Source organism: Hyalella azteca, unplaced genomic scaffold, assembly GCF_000764305.2.
Source record: "Hyalella azteca isolate HAZT.00-mixed unplaced genomic scaffold, Hazt_2.0.2 contig9392, whole genome shotgun sequence".
NCBI classification, from domain to species: Eukaryota; Metazoa; Arthropoda; class Malacostraca; order Amphipoda; family Hyalellidae; genus Hyalella; species Hyalella azteca.
Genome location: NW_025939466.1, coordinates 10,773 through 32,993, shown reverse-complemented (window position 1 = coordinate 32,993; position 22,221 = coordinate 10,773). Strand labels below are relative to the sequence as shown.

Here is a 22,221-nt window from a genome sequence, read left to right as displayed (position 1 = left end):
TTCAATAATTCGTTTGAAGTTTGATGTCCATTGTACTCTATTTATTCACCTTGTGTGTAAATTCTGTAAACAGATTTCCTCCACGAACTCAGAATATATTTAGTTGAATGGAATATATTGTGAGCTTAAAATAGCATCTAAACAATTTGCATCTAATAAAGAATAATGGTCAATCATGTAGCATGTCTTAAATTAGTCCTACTGTTGTTGAGCAAGGCGGGTGTTCAGATCGAGGGGGTGTTAAAAGAAATTCTACGGCTATCGCCTGTTACGAATGAGCAATTGACCACCGGGTTAAATGGTCAAGAGTTTAACTTTTTTAGAGGCTAAATTAGTCAGAATGTATTGAAATCCTTAAGACAGTAGTCGCAAAAGCGTCGTCGTTTATTTAGTCACCAGAAGAATCCACTACTAATATATCTGTTTTAATTAGATTAAAATAAGCTTATTGTCCCCAATAAATGTGTATATAGTCCTAAGGTTCCTAAACTGCGTATGTGTGAAGATAACAAGCACGATATATTGACTAGCTGAGATGGTGAGTTTTCGGGTGTGATAAATTTACAGGTTAGGTGAGTTGATTAGTTTGTTTTCCGGCATGGCCATTTATTGAATGTGGTAAACAGATTGAATCAATTTTATAAGGGTTGAAGGCTAAACATCAATTGGGTTAAATGTCAGCCTACTTAATGGTGCTGCTAAGCGGGTTAATTTGAGTCGCACTAGCTGAGCGGTGGTACCCTAAGCGGTTAGTTTGAGTCTCACTAAGCGGTGGTACCAAGCGGTTAGTTTGAGTCTCACTAAGCGGTGGTACCCACGATAAATAGCCTCGTAACCGACACAACATTCTTCCTCTTCTCGTGGTCAGGAGCCTGCGTTGCGGGCTGGGAGGAGTTTGGAGATTCTTGTTATTACTTCAACCGCCTCGACGTGGACGTCGTCACGTGGTTGACGGCCCACGAGCTCTGCCAGGGAATCGGCACGCACCTTCTCGTCGTGGATTCCCAAGAGGAAGATGATTTTATTCGCGGCAAAATATCTGAAGGAGAACAATTGTGGATTGGATTGTACTGTGAGTAAGCCTGGACATTTCGCCACCTGCTTCGTTCTGTAAAAGTGCCGCAAATGCCTTCGTATCAAAATCCTAATGTCAGTTTTTATTACTGGATAACGTGGCGTTTCACATATACGAGCATTAAGATAAAGAAGTGTATCCTGATTCTGGGCCGAAGCTTTTCGTTGCGGCCAAACAATCCCATGGAGCAGAACTTACCCTGATGTTGAAGATATCATTTGATCCTATGTATTTTCGTAAGATAAAAACAATTCGTATTTTTTTCTTCTCAGATAGACTATATTATATTTAGCCTTGACTGCAAGAAATATGTAAATCCGTCAAATAAATATGTGTGTATGTATATATGTAAAGTCATCGAAAATTGTCTATTATTTCAACCAAAAATTTCGACTTTGAAGCTAATGCAATATATTTTTTGTTCGAAATGTGCAAACATTCAATATTGGAAAACATATTTTGTGATAATTTACCTCCCGACTAGCTTTCAGTGTTTTCATGCCTCTAAGCGACACCATTGAAGGTTTACTGAGTATGAACTTTGAAAGGTACGGAATAGAAACAAAATAAACTCGCAGAATCTACGAAAATCATTTATTTGAAGACAAATGCAATACACTTTTGTTTTAGAAGTGTTAATTTTATACCTTAATACAAGAATTACGTTATTCATATTTAGTTAAGCAAAACAATACCGCGTTCAAGTGGGTGGATGGTTCGTTGTACTCCAATACGATAAATAGCCTCGTAACCGACACAACATTCTTCCTCTTCTCGTGGTCAGGAGCCTGCGTTGCGGGCTGGGAGGAGTTTGGAGATTCTTGTTATTACTTCAACCGCCTCGACGTGGACGTCGTCACGTGGTTGACGGCCCACGAGCTCTGCCAGGGAATCGGCACGCACCTTCTCGTCGTGGATTCCCAAGAGGAAGATGATTTTATTCGCGGCAAAATATCTGAAGGAGAACAATTGTGGATTGGATTGTACTGTGAGTAAGCCTGGACATTTCGCCACCTGCTTTGTTCCGTAGAAGTGCCACAAATGCCTTCGTATCTAAGTCCTAATGTCAGTTTTTATTACTGGATAACGTGGCGTTTCATATTTTACGAGCATTAAGATAAAGATGTGTGTATTCTGATTCTGGGCCAAAACTTTTCGTTGCGACCAAACAATCCCATGGAGCAGAACTTACCCTGCTGTTGAAGATATCATTTGATCCTATATATTTTCGTTAGATAAAAACAATTTATATTTTTTTCTTCTCAGATAGACTATATAATATTTAGCCTTGACTGCAAGAAATATGTAAATCCGTCAAATAAATATGTATGTATATATATATGTAAAGTCATCGAAAAACGTCTATTATTTCAACCAAAAATTTTGACTTTGAAGCTAATGCAATATATTTTTTGTTCGAAATGTGCAAATATTCAATATTGGACGACATATTTTGTGATAATTTACCTCCCGACTAGCTTTCAGTGTTTTCATGCCTCTGAGCAAAACCATTGAAGGTTTACTGAGTAGGAACTTTGAAAGGTACGGAATAGAAACAAAAAAAACTCGCAGAATCTACGAAAATCATTGATTTGAAGACAAATGCAATACACTTTTGTTTTATAAGTGCTAATTTTATACCTTAATACAAGAATTACGTTATTCATATTTAGTTAAGCAAAACAATACCGCGTTCAAGTGGGTGGATGGTTCGTTGTACTCCAACAACATCACTCACATGTCGCAACAAGATGAGGATGACGTCATCGCCGAGGGTGAATCCAAGTGCGTCGCAGCTCAAATCGATAGTGAGTTATGAGCAAGCTTGGAGAACTCGCTACTTAACTTATCAAATTCACTCCAACCGAAGAAATTTACGAAACTAAAATTTGATTTATGTCTACTCATAAGGCTACTTTTCAATTTCCCTCAGAAAAGTAGTGTAAAATCCTTTACCCAACACAACTGCATACATTTTCTCGACTTTGTGCTGTAACCTGTCATTATTATAAAATATGCAACATGAAATTTAACATTTGTATCTATTAATACAATAATTTGCTAATTAGCCTCTACGGAAGTTAATGAGGAGTCCTGGGACCCGTTGACATGCACGGAGACTCACAACTACATTTGTGAAGTTGCTGCCGGGACGCCGGTCTACATCCACGTTCCTCCTCGTAAGTACCACACAAAAGAAGTAGTCCCAAATGTCAATGAGTTCTAGTTAACGAATCACCACGTCGTAAAATACTGTTTAATGAGCACTGACTTAGCCCATGTTCCATGAAAACGGACGAATTTCAACTGTTATACAAACTTCCCAGTTAAAATTTAGGGCAGGGATTAGAGCAGGCCGCCGCCGGCTGTAGAGCCGCCGTAGGGACGCGACAGAGTCGCGATAGAGCAGAAATGTCCGCTTTAGAGACGATATCGCCAGCCGCGTAGCAGCGCTAATTCACTTCTGAGTACCTGCCCAGGTGTGCTCTGTCCTGCCGTCACGCAGCCCTTACTGAGCACCGCCTGCTCAAACCTGCCCAACGCCTGCTCTGGGGCGGCTCTGGCAGTGTACGCGGCAGTTACACGTTACCGTTTGTCAACGATTTAAAAAAATTTTTCCTTCTCTCTGATATCGTCTAGACTTTTCTCTTGCAATGACAGGTTGTATGGGCATTGGTTTTTGACTTTCATATCGTATTGACATTAGCAACGGTATTTAGAAACCAACAAATTCAATTATCGAGGAAATATTCACATCATACTACTCACCGCTATGAACTATCTGAAAACGTCGACGGCAGCTCCGAGAATCGAACGCAGATCCTCCGCGTCGTAGTCCACGTCTGTACCAGCTAGGCCACGCGAGCACCTTACCAGCCTAGGCTCTATGAACTACTTAACTATAATACGGAACAAATGATTCGCCATCATCTAGCAAATCGAGGAATAGCTATCTTTGGGGTTGAACTTGAGAGATATTATTCATAATGCACTAATTTCAAGAAATGAACAAAGTAGCCATTCGTATGATCCCGCCAGTTAGATATGAGTATTAGAGCTAAATTTGTTCAGTAAATTATCACATTGCATTAGCTTCATGTCATTCGATAGTTTGATAGGAAAATTAACAACGCACTCAAATCATTAATTTGCTGAAATAGCAAGTTTACGCGTGAATGACCGTAAATGTTTCTGTTTGCGTGTTAAAACTGGAAGAGCATATAAAATTCTTACGTAATTCAAAGTATTATAATACTGACGTGAAATAAATATCATAACTGGCACCAGAAATTGGTCCAAAATATCGTACTATGCGAATGAACTAGATGAAGGACTAAGTTCATTCTCCCGCCACTGCTTCCAACTCCTACCCCTCCTCCCTCTCTCAAACCCCCCCGCCCCATGCACGGCCTGCATAGCTGCTCTGTTCATCTCGCTGCCGGGCAATCCCAAGTACCAGCGCTAAAACAGCGCAGAGTTCCGTCCCTGCCAAGCTGCTAGAATTTTGTCTCTATATCAGCCATGGCACAGCGCAGTTTTAGGGATAGATGGCCGGTTATAAATTCACGGCTCCATCCTGCTAAAGCGCGACCAGCCCGGCTAAACCCGGCGCCGGTCTCGGCTCAAAATTTTAACTGGGTTGTAACAACTGTTCGATATAGACCAGCGTATACTCGTGGAGCTTATTTTCAATCGTATCTTCTTTATGCCTTACTTGGTGTACAAAGTACATGTTTCAAAATTATGTTCGATTGGGCTTCAAAGGATACATTTAATTCAAATGTCATTTCTTTAGTAGTTTTCATTCATACAAGTTGCTTATTCGCTAAGCGTGAAAAACTTTGGGGCTCACTGGTTGGAATTCTACTACGGTAAAATCGAGAGGTTGTGTGGTAATTGTCATAACGCTTTGCAATTGATTGACCGAAAAAGTTTCCACAAGTTAGATTCTTAGGAAAAAATTACGTTAAGCAACAGAGTAAGTTTGTTATTGTCGTCGGTAGTGCGATTACAAACTTTCGAGTTAACGACACAGAGTACCTATTTCTCAGTTAACTTATCTTGGGCCAATGTAATAAGGGGGAGGCATACCCTCCGGAAAAACTTTTTTGTTTACGGACGGATCACTCTGAAACTTGGTACACATATGTAAAACAGAATTCTAAGACCTTTTTGTTCGTGTGATTTTTATTAGAAAAATTGATAAAAAACGTGAAATTCATAGAAAACGGACAAAGAGGGGGTACTGTAGAAATCTATCTCCTCCTAGGGTTTTGAAGCTACAGCGATTATACATATACCATTCTATTTGTAAAAACCATACCAATCGAGTAACGAAGCCCGATTTTTGATTTTTGTTTCATTTTTTCTCATTCCCCCCCCCTTCCCCCCATTTTGAATCCAAACTATGCAAAAATCTAAAAAAAAGGGCTTCGTTACTCGATAGGTATGGTCTTTACAAATAGAATGGTATATGTCTCATCGCTGTAGCTTCAAAACTCCAGGAGGAGATAGGTTTTCCGTGACAAAAAGTTGAACTTTTCAGGACGGCGCGACAAAGTTCCGCGCGCCTTGAAATAGTCACTCAATGTAGCATAAAGACCAAACTTCAGGCTTCTGTGGCCGAATTCCACTCAGGGATGCTAGCAGCAACTTGCAGCACACCTCTCCGTACGAAGCGAACAGGGTGACTAAGGCTTGATGCCAGATACACCAATATATGTAGTCTTAGCGAGTGAATTACCTGTCATCTATTTTGTGAAGGTAATCCACCACCCGCCCCCCTTTAAATCGCAGCCGTGTACGTAAAAATTCACTTACAGCAATCGCAGTAGTATCGTTGAAAAGCTCAGAATGTCAGCTTTAAGATGAGACTAAGCATGTAACTGCAGCACAACTCGAGTAGAAACTATATTTAAAATGCTCAGCAGCTAATTACCTTGCATCTAATTAGTGAAGGAACTCCCCCACCCGCCCCCCTTTAAAGAGCCGTCATGTAAGTAAAAATTCACGTAGAGGGATCGCAGTGGTATTGTATAGGGCAGAATGTCAGCTTTAAGACGATACTAAATACCAGAAAAGCCAAATCCGAAAATTTTAGGGTATACCTCGGTGCAGTTACCGTTCGCTGTTTTCTTTCCTGTGTAGTGGAACAGTACTGCCCAGATGGCTGGGTTTTGGATCAAGACTTTTGCTACCTTGTATCCAGCAATGAGATGACTTGGAGCTCCGCTGAATCTTTCTGCCAGACTGCGGGAGGACATCTTGCTTCAATTAATTCTTGGATAGAGCAAGACACCGTCCACAGTGAGTACATATGGAAAATATCTGATAAAAGTTATGCGTCTTTTTGCATAATATAAGTCTTTTGAAGCGATTGTGATTGACACGATTTCGTTCCGTACACTGTTTATAATTCTACCTGTAAATTGATTGGATTATTTATGCAAATCTGGTTTCTCGTTATATCCTCTCATTAACTCAACAGATCATCTGGACGACACCAGCTGGATTGGTCTGAATGATCGTCGTGTAGATGGAGTGTTTGAATGGTCCGACGGCAATGCTGTCGTCATTCAAAACTGGAACATGGGTACTTACTTAACTGTTAACTGGGGTTAATAGTCACAATCATTGATGTTAATTATTCTTACGTCAATTTGATTTGGAGTAGCGTGAATGATTGAGTTTTCGATACACTGATAAGCTACATGTGTATATTAATTTAAGTAACATACTTTGATTTGTGAAACAGAAATGTCTACATAAATATAATATACGTGTGAAATCACTAGGTCAACTATGTCGGTGTATGTTATGCTATGATATGGTCGGCGCTAAGCAATAATATAAATGGTATATCTTCCAGGAGAGCCATCCGGCGGAGATGGAAATTGTGTCGAAATGAAAATTGAGGAAGGATTTTGGAACGACATGACGTGCTCAGAAGCTCAACCGTTTGTGTGTAAACGTGGCTACTCGACGACTCCCCTCGGTCCGGTCACTACCACCACTCCAGCTCCAGACTCTGGCTCGTGTGGCGAGGGGTGGGAGGAAGACTCGACCTCTGGCATCTGCTACTTGTTCGTGAATGAACTTCTAGCACAGGCCGATGCTAGGCTGCGCTGTCAGGAAATGCCCTACAGCGAAGGCCAGTCCGTCCCAGACCTTACTTCTCTGTCCAATGAAGACGAGCAGCTCTTCGTTGAAGGTGAGAAAAAGTGGAATTGGTTCTTCACCGGTGAGGAAGATACATAGCTTATTCAATTTTTGTTTCGCGTAACCTGTACTCGGCAGAAAACTCTGGAAATTTTCATTTTGTACTTGAAATGCAGCCGGAGGGTGGTACGTATAACTCCGTTTTTAAAGGTTTGCTTTCTGTTTATGATTTTTTTATGTAGACACCTGCCCAACGAATCTCTTTCGAAAGACTTTAAAAACAAACAATTTGTAGTGTTGCCGCAAGCAAACAAGTTTCCGCACATAAATTTAAGCTCCTGCGGTTAGCTATTATCTAATTTAATTTTTTCTTGCTCAATTTTTGAAGGTTAACCTGAATTACTGAGGTCATACAGTTGAAGAAATATTTATTCATAAAATTAAATCGGTAAACATCAATAAATATGGCACAAGCTGATTGATGTTAAGCGGTTATCTAGCCTCATTCCCGTGTTACAGCGACGTGCGGTCACAAACCTCCAAACCTCGTCTCAAATTGCAGACGCGTGTATGCCAGTGGGTGGCTGTTGGTAGTTTTGTTGCATTCCATTAATGTTTTGCAGTGTTTTTAGTGCATGGATTTATGTATTTTATCAACGCATATTAATAAATATTACGTTTCCGAAAGTGATGATATCGTTATACTACTGAATGAGTATTCTACTGAAATCTATTATTGCTGGGTTCTAGTACGTCCACGAAGATAACGGTACATTATGTTGAGACTTAGTTGTTTGGTAAAGCCTTTCAACAGTAGTCAGAGTTGTTGCCATTATGCCGAGGGGGATTTTAAATTTTGGTTATTTATTCTGCGTAAATAGCTTCTTTGCAAGACAACTAAATTTATTGTACCAAGAGAGTCAGATGCTGAAACGTGCAATTAAAGTATCTGATTAGCCATCAGAGGCCGTTCAAGCAATGTTTTTTTCGAGTGCTCCAGCAAGGAATCAGAGTAATGCAGCTTGTCCTGTGCAACAGGATTTATTTTCTTTTCTTTAGTATTAAGTTCTCTTGTGTGTATTTTTTCTTCATGCACCTAGTGGCAACACTCTAGGAACCATTCATTAGCCGCTACGTCTCGCACGTCAGTTGTTCCTTATCTACAAACACGCGACGACTAGGTTATTTGGTGTTATGTCAGAGCACACCTGGGCAGGTACTCAGAAGCTAATTAGCGCTGATACGCGGCTGGCGATATCGTCTCTAAAGCGGACATTTCTGCTCTATCGCTGCTCTGTCGCGTCTCTACGCCGGCTCTGCAGCCGGCGACGGCCTGCTCTATTCCCTGCCCTAAATTTTAACTGGGTGGGCACAGAGCCCGAACAAGTTCTTACAGACGTCTTGTGCGAGTTGAAGCGAAGATTCGGTTCTAATGTCGAGATAGCCAGGAGCCTGCGAAGACAGATTTCAGAGTTTCCCGACATAAAAGGCAACGAGTCTGATGCTAAGGTTGCCTCACAGTTGCGACGATTAAGCGATCTGTGCAATGTAGTCGGAAATCATTTGAATACCACTCCCGACCTGCGTACTTTGAACTACGCTGCTGGCTTAGAGCCCTTGAGACAAAAATTACCGGTATTTATGAACAACAAATGGCGCACGATAAAATCTCGGTACCAAGCAAAAGAAGACGAACATCCTCCTTTCACCGTCTTCTGTCAGTTCCTACAGGAACAAACAAATATTCTATGTGACGATCAGCCGAGTAGCGCCAATCCACGTCCATTCGCCGCTCACGACAAGCCTGTTAATAAGAATGTTCGAACGCTCCTTACGGCCGAAAATTCTACGTCTCCTCCCATTCAGTCTCCTCACAAGTGCGCATTGCTAAGTCAAACAGCCACGCAACATGGGATTGCAAAGCATTCCTTCAGGCAGATGCAAAATTGAAGCGACTCCTTGTACACAGTCACAATCTCTGTTTCCGTTGCGCCGGACAGCATTCGGCAAAAGATTGCAAGAAAGCTCTTAAATGCGACCATTGTCAAGCAGACAACCACATAACTGCTCTTCACTATCCGCGCGCACCCGGACCTAACGCGAAGGATAAAACGCCGAATCAGGAACTTCAGCGAAGAAACCGGGAAACCAAACCATCGAGCCCAAGCAACGTTCTCTGCACTGACACTGATGGATCTTTTCATGGTAAAAGTTGCAGTAAGACACTTCTTGTTGAAGTCACTCTCCCCACAACCAATCAATCGGTTCGGACTTACGCCATCCTTGATGAACAATCAAACCGCAGTTTTGCATCCCCAAAAGTTTTTGAATTTTTCAACGCTCAAGCTGAGACTCACACTTATTCTATCACAACGCTCTCCGGCCAGAAATCTTTGATGACGGGTAGAGTAATAACTGGACTAACAATTAGAGGAATTCAGGAGAAGGAGACATTTCCTTTGCCTTCTCTCTTGGAAAATCAATTTATTTCTCAAACCAAGGACGAAGTCGCCACTAGGAGTCTCGTGGAAAAACACCCACGGTTGTCTCACCTGGCGCACCATTTCTTGCCTCTGGACGAGTCTGCTACCACCGAGCAGACGGTCGCTCCATTTGCTCACCGTACATCGCTAGGGTGGGCTGTAGTGGGCGACATCTGCCCATTTGATCATCACAGAAATGACGGTCGCATCAAAACTCTACGGACTTCCGTCGTCCTCGATCACGACCACTTCACGGCTGCACCGGCATTTTCTCCTGTTGAGAAGACCGATATTTTCATAGAAAAATACGATGATGATGCTCCAGGTCTCTCAAGCGAAGATAACAAATTCCTCATGACCCTTAATAAGGTGAAAATAAACGCCTCGGGCAATTTGGAAACCCCGCTTCCTCTGAGAAACGAATTTTTCGCATTCCCTGATAACAAAGAAGCTGTATATCGCAGAGAAAATAATACCCTGCGACGGCTAAGAAGGGACCCTGTAAAATTAGGGCAGTGCTTGGAAGTAATGGAGAAATATCTCGCATCAGGCCATGTGGAAGCCGTTCCGGATTGCGAATTATCAGGAGAAACAAATAAAACGTGGTTCTTACCAGTTTTTCCCGTGGAACATCCTAAAAAGAAGAAAACACACATCGTCTTCGACAGCGCAGCGAGCTACCACAATGTGAGTCTCAACGCCCAACTCATTCAAGGACCCGATCAGAACAATTCGCTGCGGGCCGTACTGACGCGTTTTAGGGAAGGCCCGATAGGTTTCATAGCCGACGTGGAGCAAATGTTTAATTCGTTTTTCGTGGAACCTCAGCACAGAAACCTCATGAGATTCTTTTGGTTCAAAGATAATCATCCAGACAACAAGTTATGCCAATTTCGAGCCAGAGTGGACGTTTTCGGAAATTGCTCCTGTCCAGCGGTTGCGACCTTCTGCCTCCGAAAAGCTGCTGAGATCGGCAAAGACGAGAAACTTCCTCAAACAAGGGTTTGCGATTCGACCCAGCAATCAGAGATCATTAAAAAGGCTCAGAACTACATTGCTCTGAACTTCTACGTCGACGATGGCCTCGGCACAACTGATTCCGTCGACGAGGCTATCGCAGTTATTGAAGCTTCTCGCGCGCTGCTCGCACGAACGAACATCCGTCTGCATAAAATAATGTGCACAGATAATGACGTCACTAACGCCTTTCCTCCGACGGAAAATGCTCATAAACAAGAAGAATTTGCTTTCAATGATGAAAACACTCAACGAGCGCTTGGAGTTGCATGGAACACAGCCACCGACGCGTTTGTTATGAAAATTGACATTTCACCAAAGCCTTTCACGAGACGAGGTCTCCTTTCTATGGTGAATTCAATTTTCGACCCTTTGGGCATTGCCGCGCCAGTCACTCTTACTGGGCGCCTACTTCAAAGAGAAATTCTTGGTTCGAACGCAACAGGATGGAACGCAACTTGGTCCTGTGCAACAGGATTTATTTTCTTTTCTTTAGTATTAAGGGGACCTGCTACCCTAAATCGAGGTAGCCTATAACTCCTACAGTTATTATCCGATCATCATGAAACTTCACATACATACGTAAAATGTAAAAATAATAACATTTTACTTCTATGAATTTTTCGAAAAAAAGACCATACCTATCAACCAACCCATCACTTTTTTCATTTTCCCCATAGTTTTTTTATGCGCGTTTTTCTCATTTTTTCACTTTTTTTACCCCCTCCCCCCCTTCTCCCCCATATATATGACGAACCATGCACAAATTCAAAAAAGTGATGGGTTGGTCGATAGATATGGTCTTTACGAATCGAATGATACAACTCTCATTGCTGTAGCTTGGAAACTGCAGGAGGAGATAGGTTTTCCGTGACAATAAGTTGAACTTTTCAGGACGGCGCGACAAAGTCTCGCGCGCCTCGAAATAGGCACTCAATGTAGCATGGATAATAAACTACAGGCTTCTGTAGCTTAGTCCACTCAAGGATGCAAGCAGCAACTTGTAGCGCACGTCCACGTACATTGTTAGGAGGGTAACTGAGCTCAGATGCCAGATACCCCAATATATGTAGTCTGGCCGCTGTAATTTTCTCTGGTCTATTTACTTAAGGAACTTTTAAGTTCTCTTGTGTGTATTTTTTCTTCATGCACCTAGTGGCAACACTCTAGGAACCATTCATTAGCCGCTACGTCTCGCACGTCAGTTGTTCCTTATCTACAAACACGCGACGACTAGGTTATTTGGTGTTATGTCCTTTCTAAATATTTGAATATACTTCTATAAAATATTACTTGAGAAATATCATGACTTGATTATATGTACATTTATGTTCCTTTATTTCTGTCATTTGTTTAGCCTGCAGCTATCACTCAGTGTGCTAGTAAGACTGTTAAATGTATTAGGGACATTTTTCATTCAGGATTCAGGAAAGTAGGGGTCAAGCACGTACGTAAGTCAATTTCGTGATGAATTTAAGAAGTTCTTCCTTATTGCCATATTTGTCATTATGATCATATTTGGTATATTATTTAATTTTCAATCAAATTTAGCTAGTTTTTGATTCCTTTGTATTGTCATTATTTTCAGATCCACTGCGTTTTGAGGTGCGATTAAAGCATAAAATCCAAATGCGTCTTAATCCCTCCGCTGGCTAAGCCAAATAAAGTTTGTGCCAGCGTTACAGCTACCATTTCAGTTAAATAAAGCGACGATGGAATGATTGTGCCGATATTTTTTGTGATAAGGAAGGTCAAGTCTTGTTGTTGATCATGATATTTCCGAAGAGCGCATTGGTAGTTCATGCATGTCCAAATTTGTTCCTTATGATAAATGTTTATATATGATAAATGTCCACACATAATTTGCTTCGTATAATGAATGTTCATCGTTGGTCAAAGAGAGAGGCTTGTTGCGATGGAGATGCATTCTTCTCTACTATACCGGAAAATTCTTGAACCTGTCGCAGTTGCAGTACCGCGAAAACCAGCGGTTAACTCAGATTTTATCTGAGTTATGTATTATTTTATTGATGAATTTAGTTTCACTCAAAGGATTGATGCCATTTTTGTAATAATGTGCAACTTTCTATATATAGCTACTATTGGTCGGAATTTGAATACTCGACGAATATTGTTTCTTCGTTATATTCAGACATCTCGTATTTAAAACCCACTTGGCATGTTGGTAGCATTACTCAATATTGTTTTCAATGGTTAACCAAACTACTCAACATCAAGAGCTGCCATACGACATACTCAACATTCATGCTGAACATCGGTAAGAACATTGAACAGCAAGCTCACTCTATGAGAAGATATGGGAGTGATTATTAGAAATTTGACATTGGAGATAGATTTGCGAGTTTATTTCGATATGAAGTTGAATTGGTCTGTGCATATTGAAACGCAAGGTAATAAAGCTAATACATCTTTGACCAATCAGACGTTCTTCCGAGTACCTATAGATACAGAGTCAATGAAGCTGTGGTTTTCTGCACTCGTAGCACCTATAGAATTCGGAAGCGCCGTGTGGTCGCCCAAACTTGAAAAGGACAAAAATTTGGTTGAGAGTGTTCAAGACGTGCAAGGAGTTTACCTTGAACGTTCATGTTGAGAAGTGCTACCTTATATCACACAAAAACCGAATAAAAAATCTGACTAAAGTGACTTCGTGCCTTGTTTTGAACATTAAATTCGACTATCAATCAACTCTTGCCACTAGTTCCCACTAACTCTCTGTGTTTCCAAGTCCTAAGAAGGCAGCCATATTTGCCTCCTCATCCGGCTGCAAAACAAGCTTCGAAAACGTCAGCTCAACAATGGCGGAACTCACGTAAACTGAAGGCTTTCCTTCTCCCTTCCCTGCTTTTGGCCACACCCTAAAAGCAAATAAAACTCCCTTCTCTCTACCTGTCCCATGCAAACCCAACCACAGCATGAATAACAGAGCTATGTCGATGAATAACAGAGCTATGTCAAGCTATTTCCCGACTATGTGGGCCCGACTCACAGTGGGCACTATCAGTTAACGACCTCGTGCAACTCCACAACACCGAGCTGACCTGTGTATTCGATGACCTCATTTCTCATTTCCGACTCGTGGTTCGATGACGAATGTCGAGTCTTGAAGCGGGGGATTCGACTGCTTCTGCGGGCTGTCTATCGGGCGAACAGACGCGGCAATCCTGCTGTTCTGCTGATGTGGCCTCCACCTGGCGAGATGCGCGGTGCAATAATGTCGACCTTTTTCGTTCTAAAAGAGAGTTATTTCGGCGCCAGAAAGTCGACGCGCACCGCAGCGATCCTCGAGCGCTGTGGCGTTCGCTGGACAAACTTTGGGAAGAGGTCATACAGAGGCTTCGGGTGACATATGCGTGGAGTAACTCCACACGGTTTTTGAAGACAAAATTTCTGCCGTACGAGCGTCGTCAGCTGATGCTCCGCCGGCAGCATTTGCCCCGTGCCCGTTCGACTGAGTGCTCCAAGACTTCACTTGCTTCACAGCTGACGACGTCATCGCTGCAGTTCGCGCGCTGCTTACCAAGCAGTGTACCAGCGATCCGCTACCGAAGTCGTTACTTAAGGTAAATGTTGTAATACTAGCACCTTTCCTAGTCGAATTATTCAACCGCTGCCTCACTGACGGTGTTGTTCCGATGAACTTCAAATCAGCTTAAATTATGCCTCTATTAAAAACAGACCTTGACGCTTCCGATCCCAAATCATCGACCCATCTCCAACATGTCGATTTTGTCGAAATTCCTGGAACGCGTTGTGGCGCGACAACTGAACAACCATCTTCAGCAGTTCGGTCTGGGTCGTCTGCCGAAGACCACAACTGCCCTGGATGTAATGGACCATCATGATTCCTGCCTACCGGAACGTAGCCTTCAACACTTCAAGCCGTCCGTATCTAGGCCGTGGGTCGAACCAGCCCTCGGTCGAACGGCCACATGTCGCTGGACGATAAATTTTGGAACAGAACTATGTTATCTGAAACCTAACCTCAGATGCGGTGAACGTAAAATTACGTAATTTAACGGTGCCCGGAAGTCAGATTCGATCCGCGGCCTGGTGGTGCACGGCAGGTGGTGGTCAAGGCCGGAGGAGGACAAAGCCGAGTGGTGCACGGCTGATTGGTGGATATCCGGAGAGATCCAAGGCGTTCGATTCAGAGCTTATTGGTGCACAAAATTGGTGGTGCACGGCCGCGCTCCCGTCTGGTCTCATGCCTCACCTCCAGTCCGCATACCGTCATCTCCACTCGACTGAAACCGCTTTGCTGAAAATGCTTTCAGACATTCTGAGCGCAGTAGACCGCGGCGACATTGCTGCATTAGCTTTATTCGACCTGTCGTCCGCGTTGGACACGGTCGATCATGTCACTTTATTGCATCGACTTGAAGTATAATTCGGCCTGCGCGGCTCAGTGCTGTGGTGATCCGAGTCCTATCTCGGTAATAGATTCCAATGCGTTCGACGCGGAAACTCTTATTCTACACCATTCATTGTCGCTTGCGGCTTACAACAAGGATAAGTTCTCGGCCTGATCCTCTTCCAGTTATATACTGTCGACGTATTGCATATAATGGATTCACATAGTTTAAATCCGCATATGTTCGCCGACGACCCCAAAATTTACGGCTACGGTGCAATAGGCTGACGCCGCAGCATTGCAGGATCGAATGTCTGCCTGAACGCTGACTGACTGAATGCGCAGACTGAATGCGCTCCAACCGGCTCCAGCTCAATGCATCGAAAACCGACTTAATATGGTTTGCGACTGCTTGGCGCCGGCATCAGCTTCCGGTCCACCTTGTTCGCGTGGGCAACGATTTCTTCATGCCTGCGTCCGCAGTTTGCAACCTGAGCATTTTCCTGGACTCTGAACTTTCAGTGAACAGTCACATTACCAGAGTCACCACCGCTTGCTTTGGCGCTATGCGACGAATACGTAGCATCAGCCGCTCTCTTTCGAGGCCGATCCTTGAGGCCCTTGTGGTGACTCTCGTTCTGACCAGATAAGACTGGGAATGCCAATCTAAATGGACTTCCGATCACGGCACTTAATAAACAGCAATCCGAAAGGAACACTGCTGCTCGTCTCGTGTGTAATACGTGAAAATTCGACCATGTGACGCCCATAGTGTGCAATCATCACTGGCTGCGCATTCAGCAGCGCTCGCAGTTCAAGGTCGCTGTTCTGTCGTTCCTATGCCTTCACGGTATGCCGCTTCCTCATCTCACGGAAGGTCTGCAGGTCTGCAGCGTGTGTCGGATCTGCTTCCTAAAAGACGATTGCGCTCGTCATCAACAGCGAACATTGTCGTACTAACTACACGTCCACCTGCCGTCGGCGACAAAGCCTTCCTAGTCGCCGCCGCCAGAATCTGGAACAGTCTGCGGGCTTCCGTTACTTTGGCTCCTTCGTTGCAAGTGTTTCGTAGACGCCTTAAGTCGAAAGAATGTCGTAGAGTCTATGAATCTAGTGCTTAGCCATTTTATCCGTTTAAAACCCCCGAAAAACCCTTATTCTATGGTTTTCAAACTATGGGTTGGGCTTTAAAACCCCGAAAAGCCCTTATTCTATGGTTTTCAAACCATGGGTTTGGCTTTAAAACCCTGGAAAACCCTTATTCTATGGTTTTCAAACCATGGGTTTGGCTTTAAAACCCCGAAAAACCCTTATTCTATGGTTTTCAAAACATGGGTTTGGCTTTAAAGCCCCGAAAAACCTTATTCTACGGTTTTCAAACCATAGAAACTATTTATTTTTCGCTTGCTATTTACCTTATGTGTGACGTACCATCGAAGTTCGTTTGAACCAGAGGCCGCGATAAATGCTTCGTGGTATAATAATAATAACAGAGGACTCACCTAAAAGAATGGTACTCACTTTGCTTTCCGGGATACACATCCAGTCGAAAAGACAGAGCTGACGGCTATGGAGGACTGCTCCTGCTAGTCAGCTCCCAAAAGCAGCCATATTTAAACCATTTGCAGATGGACATATGCAATCGCTTGCAGTAGATGCGGCCATTTGTGGGACCTTATCATGAATCTACTTCGTCTATAATCCTTGCTCTCCCACCGCCCAGTTAGAATTCAAACAGTATTTTTTCCTTCGTCTGAGATCAGAACCTCATCTGTGGCGACTTTTGCTCATCATCCCCTATGTTACAACCCAAATATTAGGCGAAACCGCGCTGGCACTTCCCTCTTCAACGCAGTCATCAAATCTCTCTACTTCTCCTCAATCAACCGAGCCTGCCCACCCGCATAGACCGTAATACTAATGGGGTTCAGCGCTAGATCTTTTCTTCGGCCCTCTATGTTTCCACTCTTACTCGTTTGGTCTTTTCCACTCCGAATTCACCTTCATTGGTCTTCTCCTGTTGATTTCGGTGCCCCCCAGCAGTCTTATTAGCCTCTCTCCCACGTGTTGAGGCAATATAGTGAGGACCACTTAATTTGAGGCAGTCCATTCGCCCACATAGGCCGGATCTCCCTCGATGGACATCTGAGGACGCTAGGGCAGTTTACGAAGAGAGGGAAGCCCGCAACGCTTCTATCGATATCCGACCCGAGCAAATAGGACCGTCCACTCCACCAGGTTTGAAGAAGTAAAAACTGCAGTTGAGCTTGCAAAGAAGCAATCTTGGGAAAGTTTTCTCTTTCATATTAACACTCGAACTCCCACTTCCACGATTTTTTGGAGGACAGTGGCTGTTGCCCCACTCATCCTCGAGAAATCAGTGGCTTTTGAGACAGCACCCTCGAGACAGTGGCTGTACTCATCCTCGAGGCTTTGGCAGCTCATTTTGCGTTCTGGCTTTCCCACAGATGCGCTATTTCTCCAATAAAGGAAATTGAGTTTGAGAGAGCGCTAAACTGCGAAGATGATTTCAGTTAACTGTCGCTTTACACTAAACGAGTTATTGAAAATAATACGTCGCCTAGAAACTCGCTCCTCCCACGGCGCAGACCTCATATACAATGCTTTACTTGCGCATCTTTCTCCTGCTAATCATTCAGCACTACTCGCAATCTTCAATAAATCCTTCCGTCTTGCGGAGCGCCTCAACGAAAAGCAAACCTCATTTGTGAACTCGATCTCCAAATCGCAAAGGGATCCATGCGCCCCCTCGTCATATCGTCCAATCTCTCTTCTTTCCTGCGTGGGAATGATGACGGCTTGTGTGCGACTGACTGTCGTGATACATGGAAAAACAAAAGGCTTTACTTCCCATCAGTTTGGTCTTTGGCGCCGTCTTTCAACTATAGATGACTTAGTCTGACATGAGCATTAGATCAGAAAACTCAGAGGTACGGACGATTTTTTTCTGGCAGTCTATCTCAACCTCAAGGGAACTGTCGGCGGTTTCGTTTTAATTGAAATGATGCAATGTAAAAATCTTTAATTATTCCTATTGCAGGGCATAGACAATACCTACCTATATTCCTAATCTCGAGCGGATCCGTTCAATATTGAAATAGTTATGAGTGGTTAGGTTGCCTAAAAATGTTTTTTTTTTGTTTTAATTGAAACCGATGTAATGTAAAAATCTGTAATTATACATATCGCAGGACATTGATAATAACTTTTTAAATTACAAATTTCGAGCAGATCCGTTAAGTGTTGAAGGAGTTTATGAGTGGTTTGACTGAGCATAAAGATAGGTTATGCTTATGCGTTTGAGGTTCGAAGAAGTATCGATTCGGTCAAAGATTTCTCATATGCGTCACTTAGGGCTCAGCTTTGTTCGCTTTAGCTTTAATATATGTTGCTACATATATCTTAAAAATGAATATCTCCCAAATATACATCTACACATCATCATATCTACATACATACATCATACTTTTATATCATGCTAGTTTGCGAAGTTTGTCTATCGGTTCCTTTCCATACGACACCAATTGTTTGATTACTAAGAGATAGTGCGGCTATAGATTGAATTTATTTTTATTACCTACAATAATTAAAACATGAAAAGAAACCAGATCAGCCGCTATATTTTTTATTATTTTTCATTTTCTCTCTTCTTCTTGCCACACATTTCTTACTACACACAACAATCCATCATTTGTGGCCTTATCCTGTATGTGTCTTTAGTGTTTAAAACAATCTTACATTACTATTACCTAGCCAAAAATACCCCATCCTAACCTAACCGAACTGAACACAGCTTAACATATCTTAACCTAACGTGTCCTTACCTAACCTTACATAACCTAACCCAGCCCAATACAACCCAACCCAACTTAACCTAATCCAACCAGACCTAACCTAACCTAACCTGACCTAACCTTGCCTAACCTAATCAAACCTAAAATAACCACCCTATGGGTACGTACACAAGGAAAGCAAGTTTGCCCGCGCGGGCAACCTGCTCCAACCTGCCACAAGAATGAACATAAGATAATAATGTAAGTGTTCACAGTGAAAACCTATACGAATAGTCTTCTGCCGACAACCTGCTTATACCTATTTACCGGTATGTACTGCACATTATTATCTGCTCAACCTGTTTGTCATATGGTCATTTTTTTAATTAGCTGTACCTATAAACCCTCCATTTTCTATGCTTGTACTCAATTGGAGGGATTTTTGAGAGGTAATAACACATGATGAGCATCGGCAGTGATCAATTAATCACAGAGGTGTATGCTCGACCACCCATTTGAGACAAATGGAGTAAAGAGCACTCTAACCGAATTGTAGTTGAGAATTTTTGGGTTGACATTGCCAAGAAGATGAACTGTGAAGGTAAGGGAACATTGATTAAATTTTACTTTAACTGCATATCAAAAAAAGACCTGGTTTCTTCCTCTTGCGAATGGTTTCTTCCTCTCTAATGAAAAAGACCTGGTTTCTTCCAGCTGGTTTCCTGCTTCCTCTGTGAACACCCTCTTGCGCTTGTTTCAGGCGCCAGCCTCAGCGGTAACCAGCACGCTGGCAACCTGCTTACACTGTGTGCGTACCCTATATGATGGTCGCCTAGGCAACTTGTTCCTGGCTTGAACCTAACTTCAGCAAATGACGTATATTTTACGATATCTTTAATTTACAAACTGTTCTATTTCGATACCGTGCATGATTGAGGCCGGAATTCGCATTTCCAACACTCACTTCACTTATCTATTTACAATTTCAAGCGGGTAAGAGCTAAAACCTAAATTTGAATTTGTATTTAAACTAAACTTTAAACCAAGTTTAAATTTAGCTTTTAGCCGCTTGAAATTGTAAATAGATAGGTTTTACCACAAAGGTTTTATTTATAATTTTATAAAATATTATAAAAATAATATTATTTCAACATTACCTGCATACAAACAGCTCAATATAATAATATAAATAATATAATAATAATATAAAATAATATAATTTATAATATTTATTTATATATAAAAATAAAATAAATATTATAAATAATTACTGATTTATAATTTTTATTTATAATTCAGTAATTAGTACGCAGAGGCGCTTTGTAGCCTCTGCATGCGCTTCTTGACCGATTGATGAGCTAGCGATTGACAGGGGCCATGCCTCATGAAACACAAGCGCGGCACTTAGTAGATAGCTATTACAGAATTGATATCACTTGTTTGCCTAAATCGCAAATTAACTAAGAATTCAAATTAAATTAATTAATTATAGATATTCAATTCGTTCTGTGCTCTCAATGTATTAATTTGTGACTTCTGATTAGTGATTCTAGATTCTACGAACTGACGATGGAGCTGGTCTCCGAAACGTTTTCTATAAAGATATGAATTTTTGTGGACTATTCTTTGCTTTTAAATTCTTAGTTATTAGATAGCTGTCTGTGGTCTACCTAGTAAGGTTGATTGTGTACGCTGGTCCGGCATACCAAATGTCGACTAACACCACTCTCGGTTGGAGTCACTCTCTAGTAGAGAGCCTAATTGATCTTTATAGAGAAAATGGAGGCCTATGGATTGTTTGGTCAAATGAGTACAAAAATCGAAATGCAAAGGAACAAGCTATGGTAAAAATAAAAAATAGTTGGAGCTTTAAGAAACTTGTATGTAGCTGAAGTTCGAAAGAAGTGGTGAAGTTCAGCATTGCTGAAGTTCGAAAGAAAACCCATACGTTGCGTTCACAATTCCATCGTGAAATTAAGCTGAAACGAGAATCAACCAAATCTGGCGCAGGTGTTGACCAAGTGTACAAACCGAAACTATGGTGCTTTGAATCATTGATGTTCATCAATGTCAGCGATGCTTTTCGTCGGTCAACGTCTACTCTCGATGAAGACATTCAGATTTCAAATGATGTAAGTTACTTTTACATGACGTGTTTAGTTTCTGTGATTTTAGCTGTCAATTTATGCATTACCGTTTAGCGATTTGAAAGAATGATATAATATTGGTACGAATATTGTAACTTTTTATTTGGGTCTAGGTGGCAACTACTGTTCAAAGCGCGCGGTCTCGAGCTATCGCTTACAAACGTAGTGTGAACGGTTGTGCGCGGTGAGGCACTGCAGCAAACGACTCAAAGCGCATGCCGTTGCCACTAGTGTGAACGGGCCTTTACATGCAAAAGGCTATGCCCACCTGGAAACGTCACGAGCTCGAGACGTACTGTCCAGTTGACTTAAAATTGGCAAGGTTCTGCCTACGTCCCACTGGCGGTGTGAACAGTGCAGCTAACCACGAGATAGAATTTTTTTAGTGTTTGTTCAGATAATTATTAAATCGTATCTAATTTATGTTTAGGTAGCATTTTATATTTTATCAGCAACCCTAACTGGAAAAAATATGTCCTGGGTTATCTCTGTCACCTACTTAGGTCTGTGTCGACAATTGCAAGCGTACCGAGAAATGTTCGTTTGTACGTATTTACGTTACACTAAATACCTAATTTGAATTTTAATTCTACTTCATTCTATCAACACTACAATGAAGCTGTGGCATAATCATCGCATGTTTCGAACATGGGATATATTGAGCTGTTACGGAATTCACGTTCATAATGCGTTCTAAATACTAGTGACGGCAGACAATGTTAAGCACGAAAGTGTCAAAATTAATTAATTTATTGGTGGAAATTTTATCACACTCGTTTATATTCATTTCCTGCCCTAGGAATGGTAGCTCGGGCACACGTACAAGACCATGGTGTGTACATTGGGCTCAAGAACGATTACTCTTCCCTCTACTGGACTGATGGAGAGCCTGTGACAATCCTTAATTACGCCGACGGTGAACCCAATGGATATTGCTACGATTCTTGCACAGGTAAATGAACTTGATACTCGTTACACATAATAAAATTTTAGCAACGGCGATGATTATATTATTAAGCATGAATCCTTACGATGCCTAATGTTGGGAAGCTATTAAATGTGACATCGATATAGTTTCACATACATATAAAGGGACACTAAATATCATTGATGGTCCGTTGGCTAAAGCTTTCTTTTAACTAAATAGTAAATCTGCATGGACCTGATGCAC

General features: G+C 42.0%; 1 protein-coding gene across 1 annotated transcript in view; it reads left to right on the top strand.

Annotated features, from left to right (window-relative positions):
• Positions 1–22,010, top strand: part of LOC108673653 (C-type mannose receptor 2-like) — a 33,932-nt gene extending 11,922 nt beyond the window's left edge. Inside the window, exons 7-14 of the mRNA XM_018161511.2 lie at positions 869–1,072; positions 1,755–2,063; positions 2,749–2,883; positions 3,145–3,255; positions 6,224–6,382; positions 6,564–6,668; positions 6,945–7,286; positions 21,850–22,010. Of these exons, the coding sequence (XP_018017000.2) occupies positions 869–1,072; positions 1,755–2,063; positions 2,749–2,883; positions 3,145–3,255; positions 6,224–6,382; positions 6,564–6,668; positions 6,945–7,286; positions 21,850–22,010 (1,526 nt within the window). The remainder of the gene's footprint in view (positions 1–868; positions 1,073–1,754; positions 2,064–2,748; positions 2,884–3,144; positions 3,256–6,223; positions 6,383–6,563; positions 6,669–6,944; positions 7,287–21,849) is intronic.
• Positions 22,011–22,221: the final 211 nt, after the last annotated feature.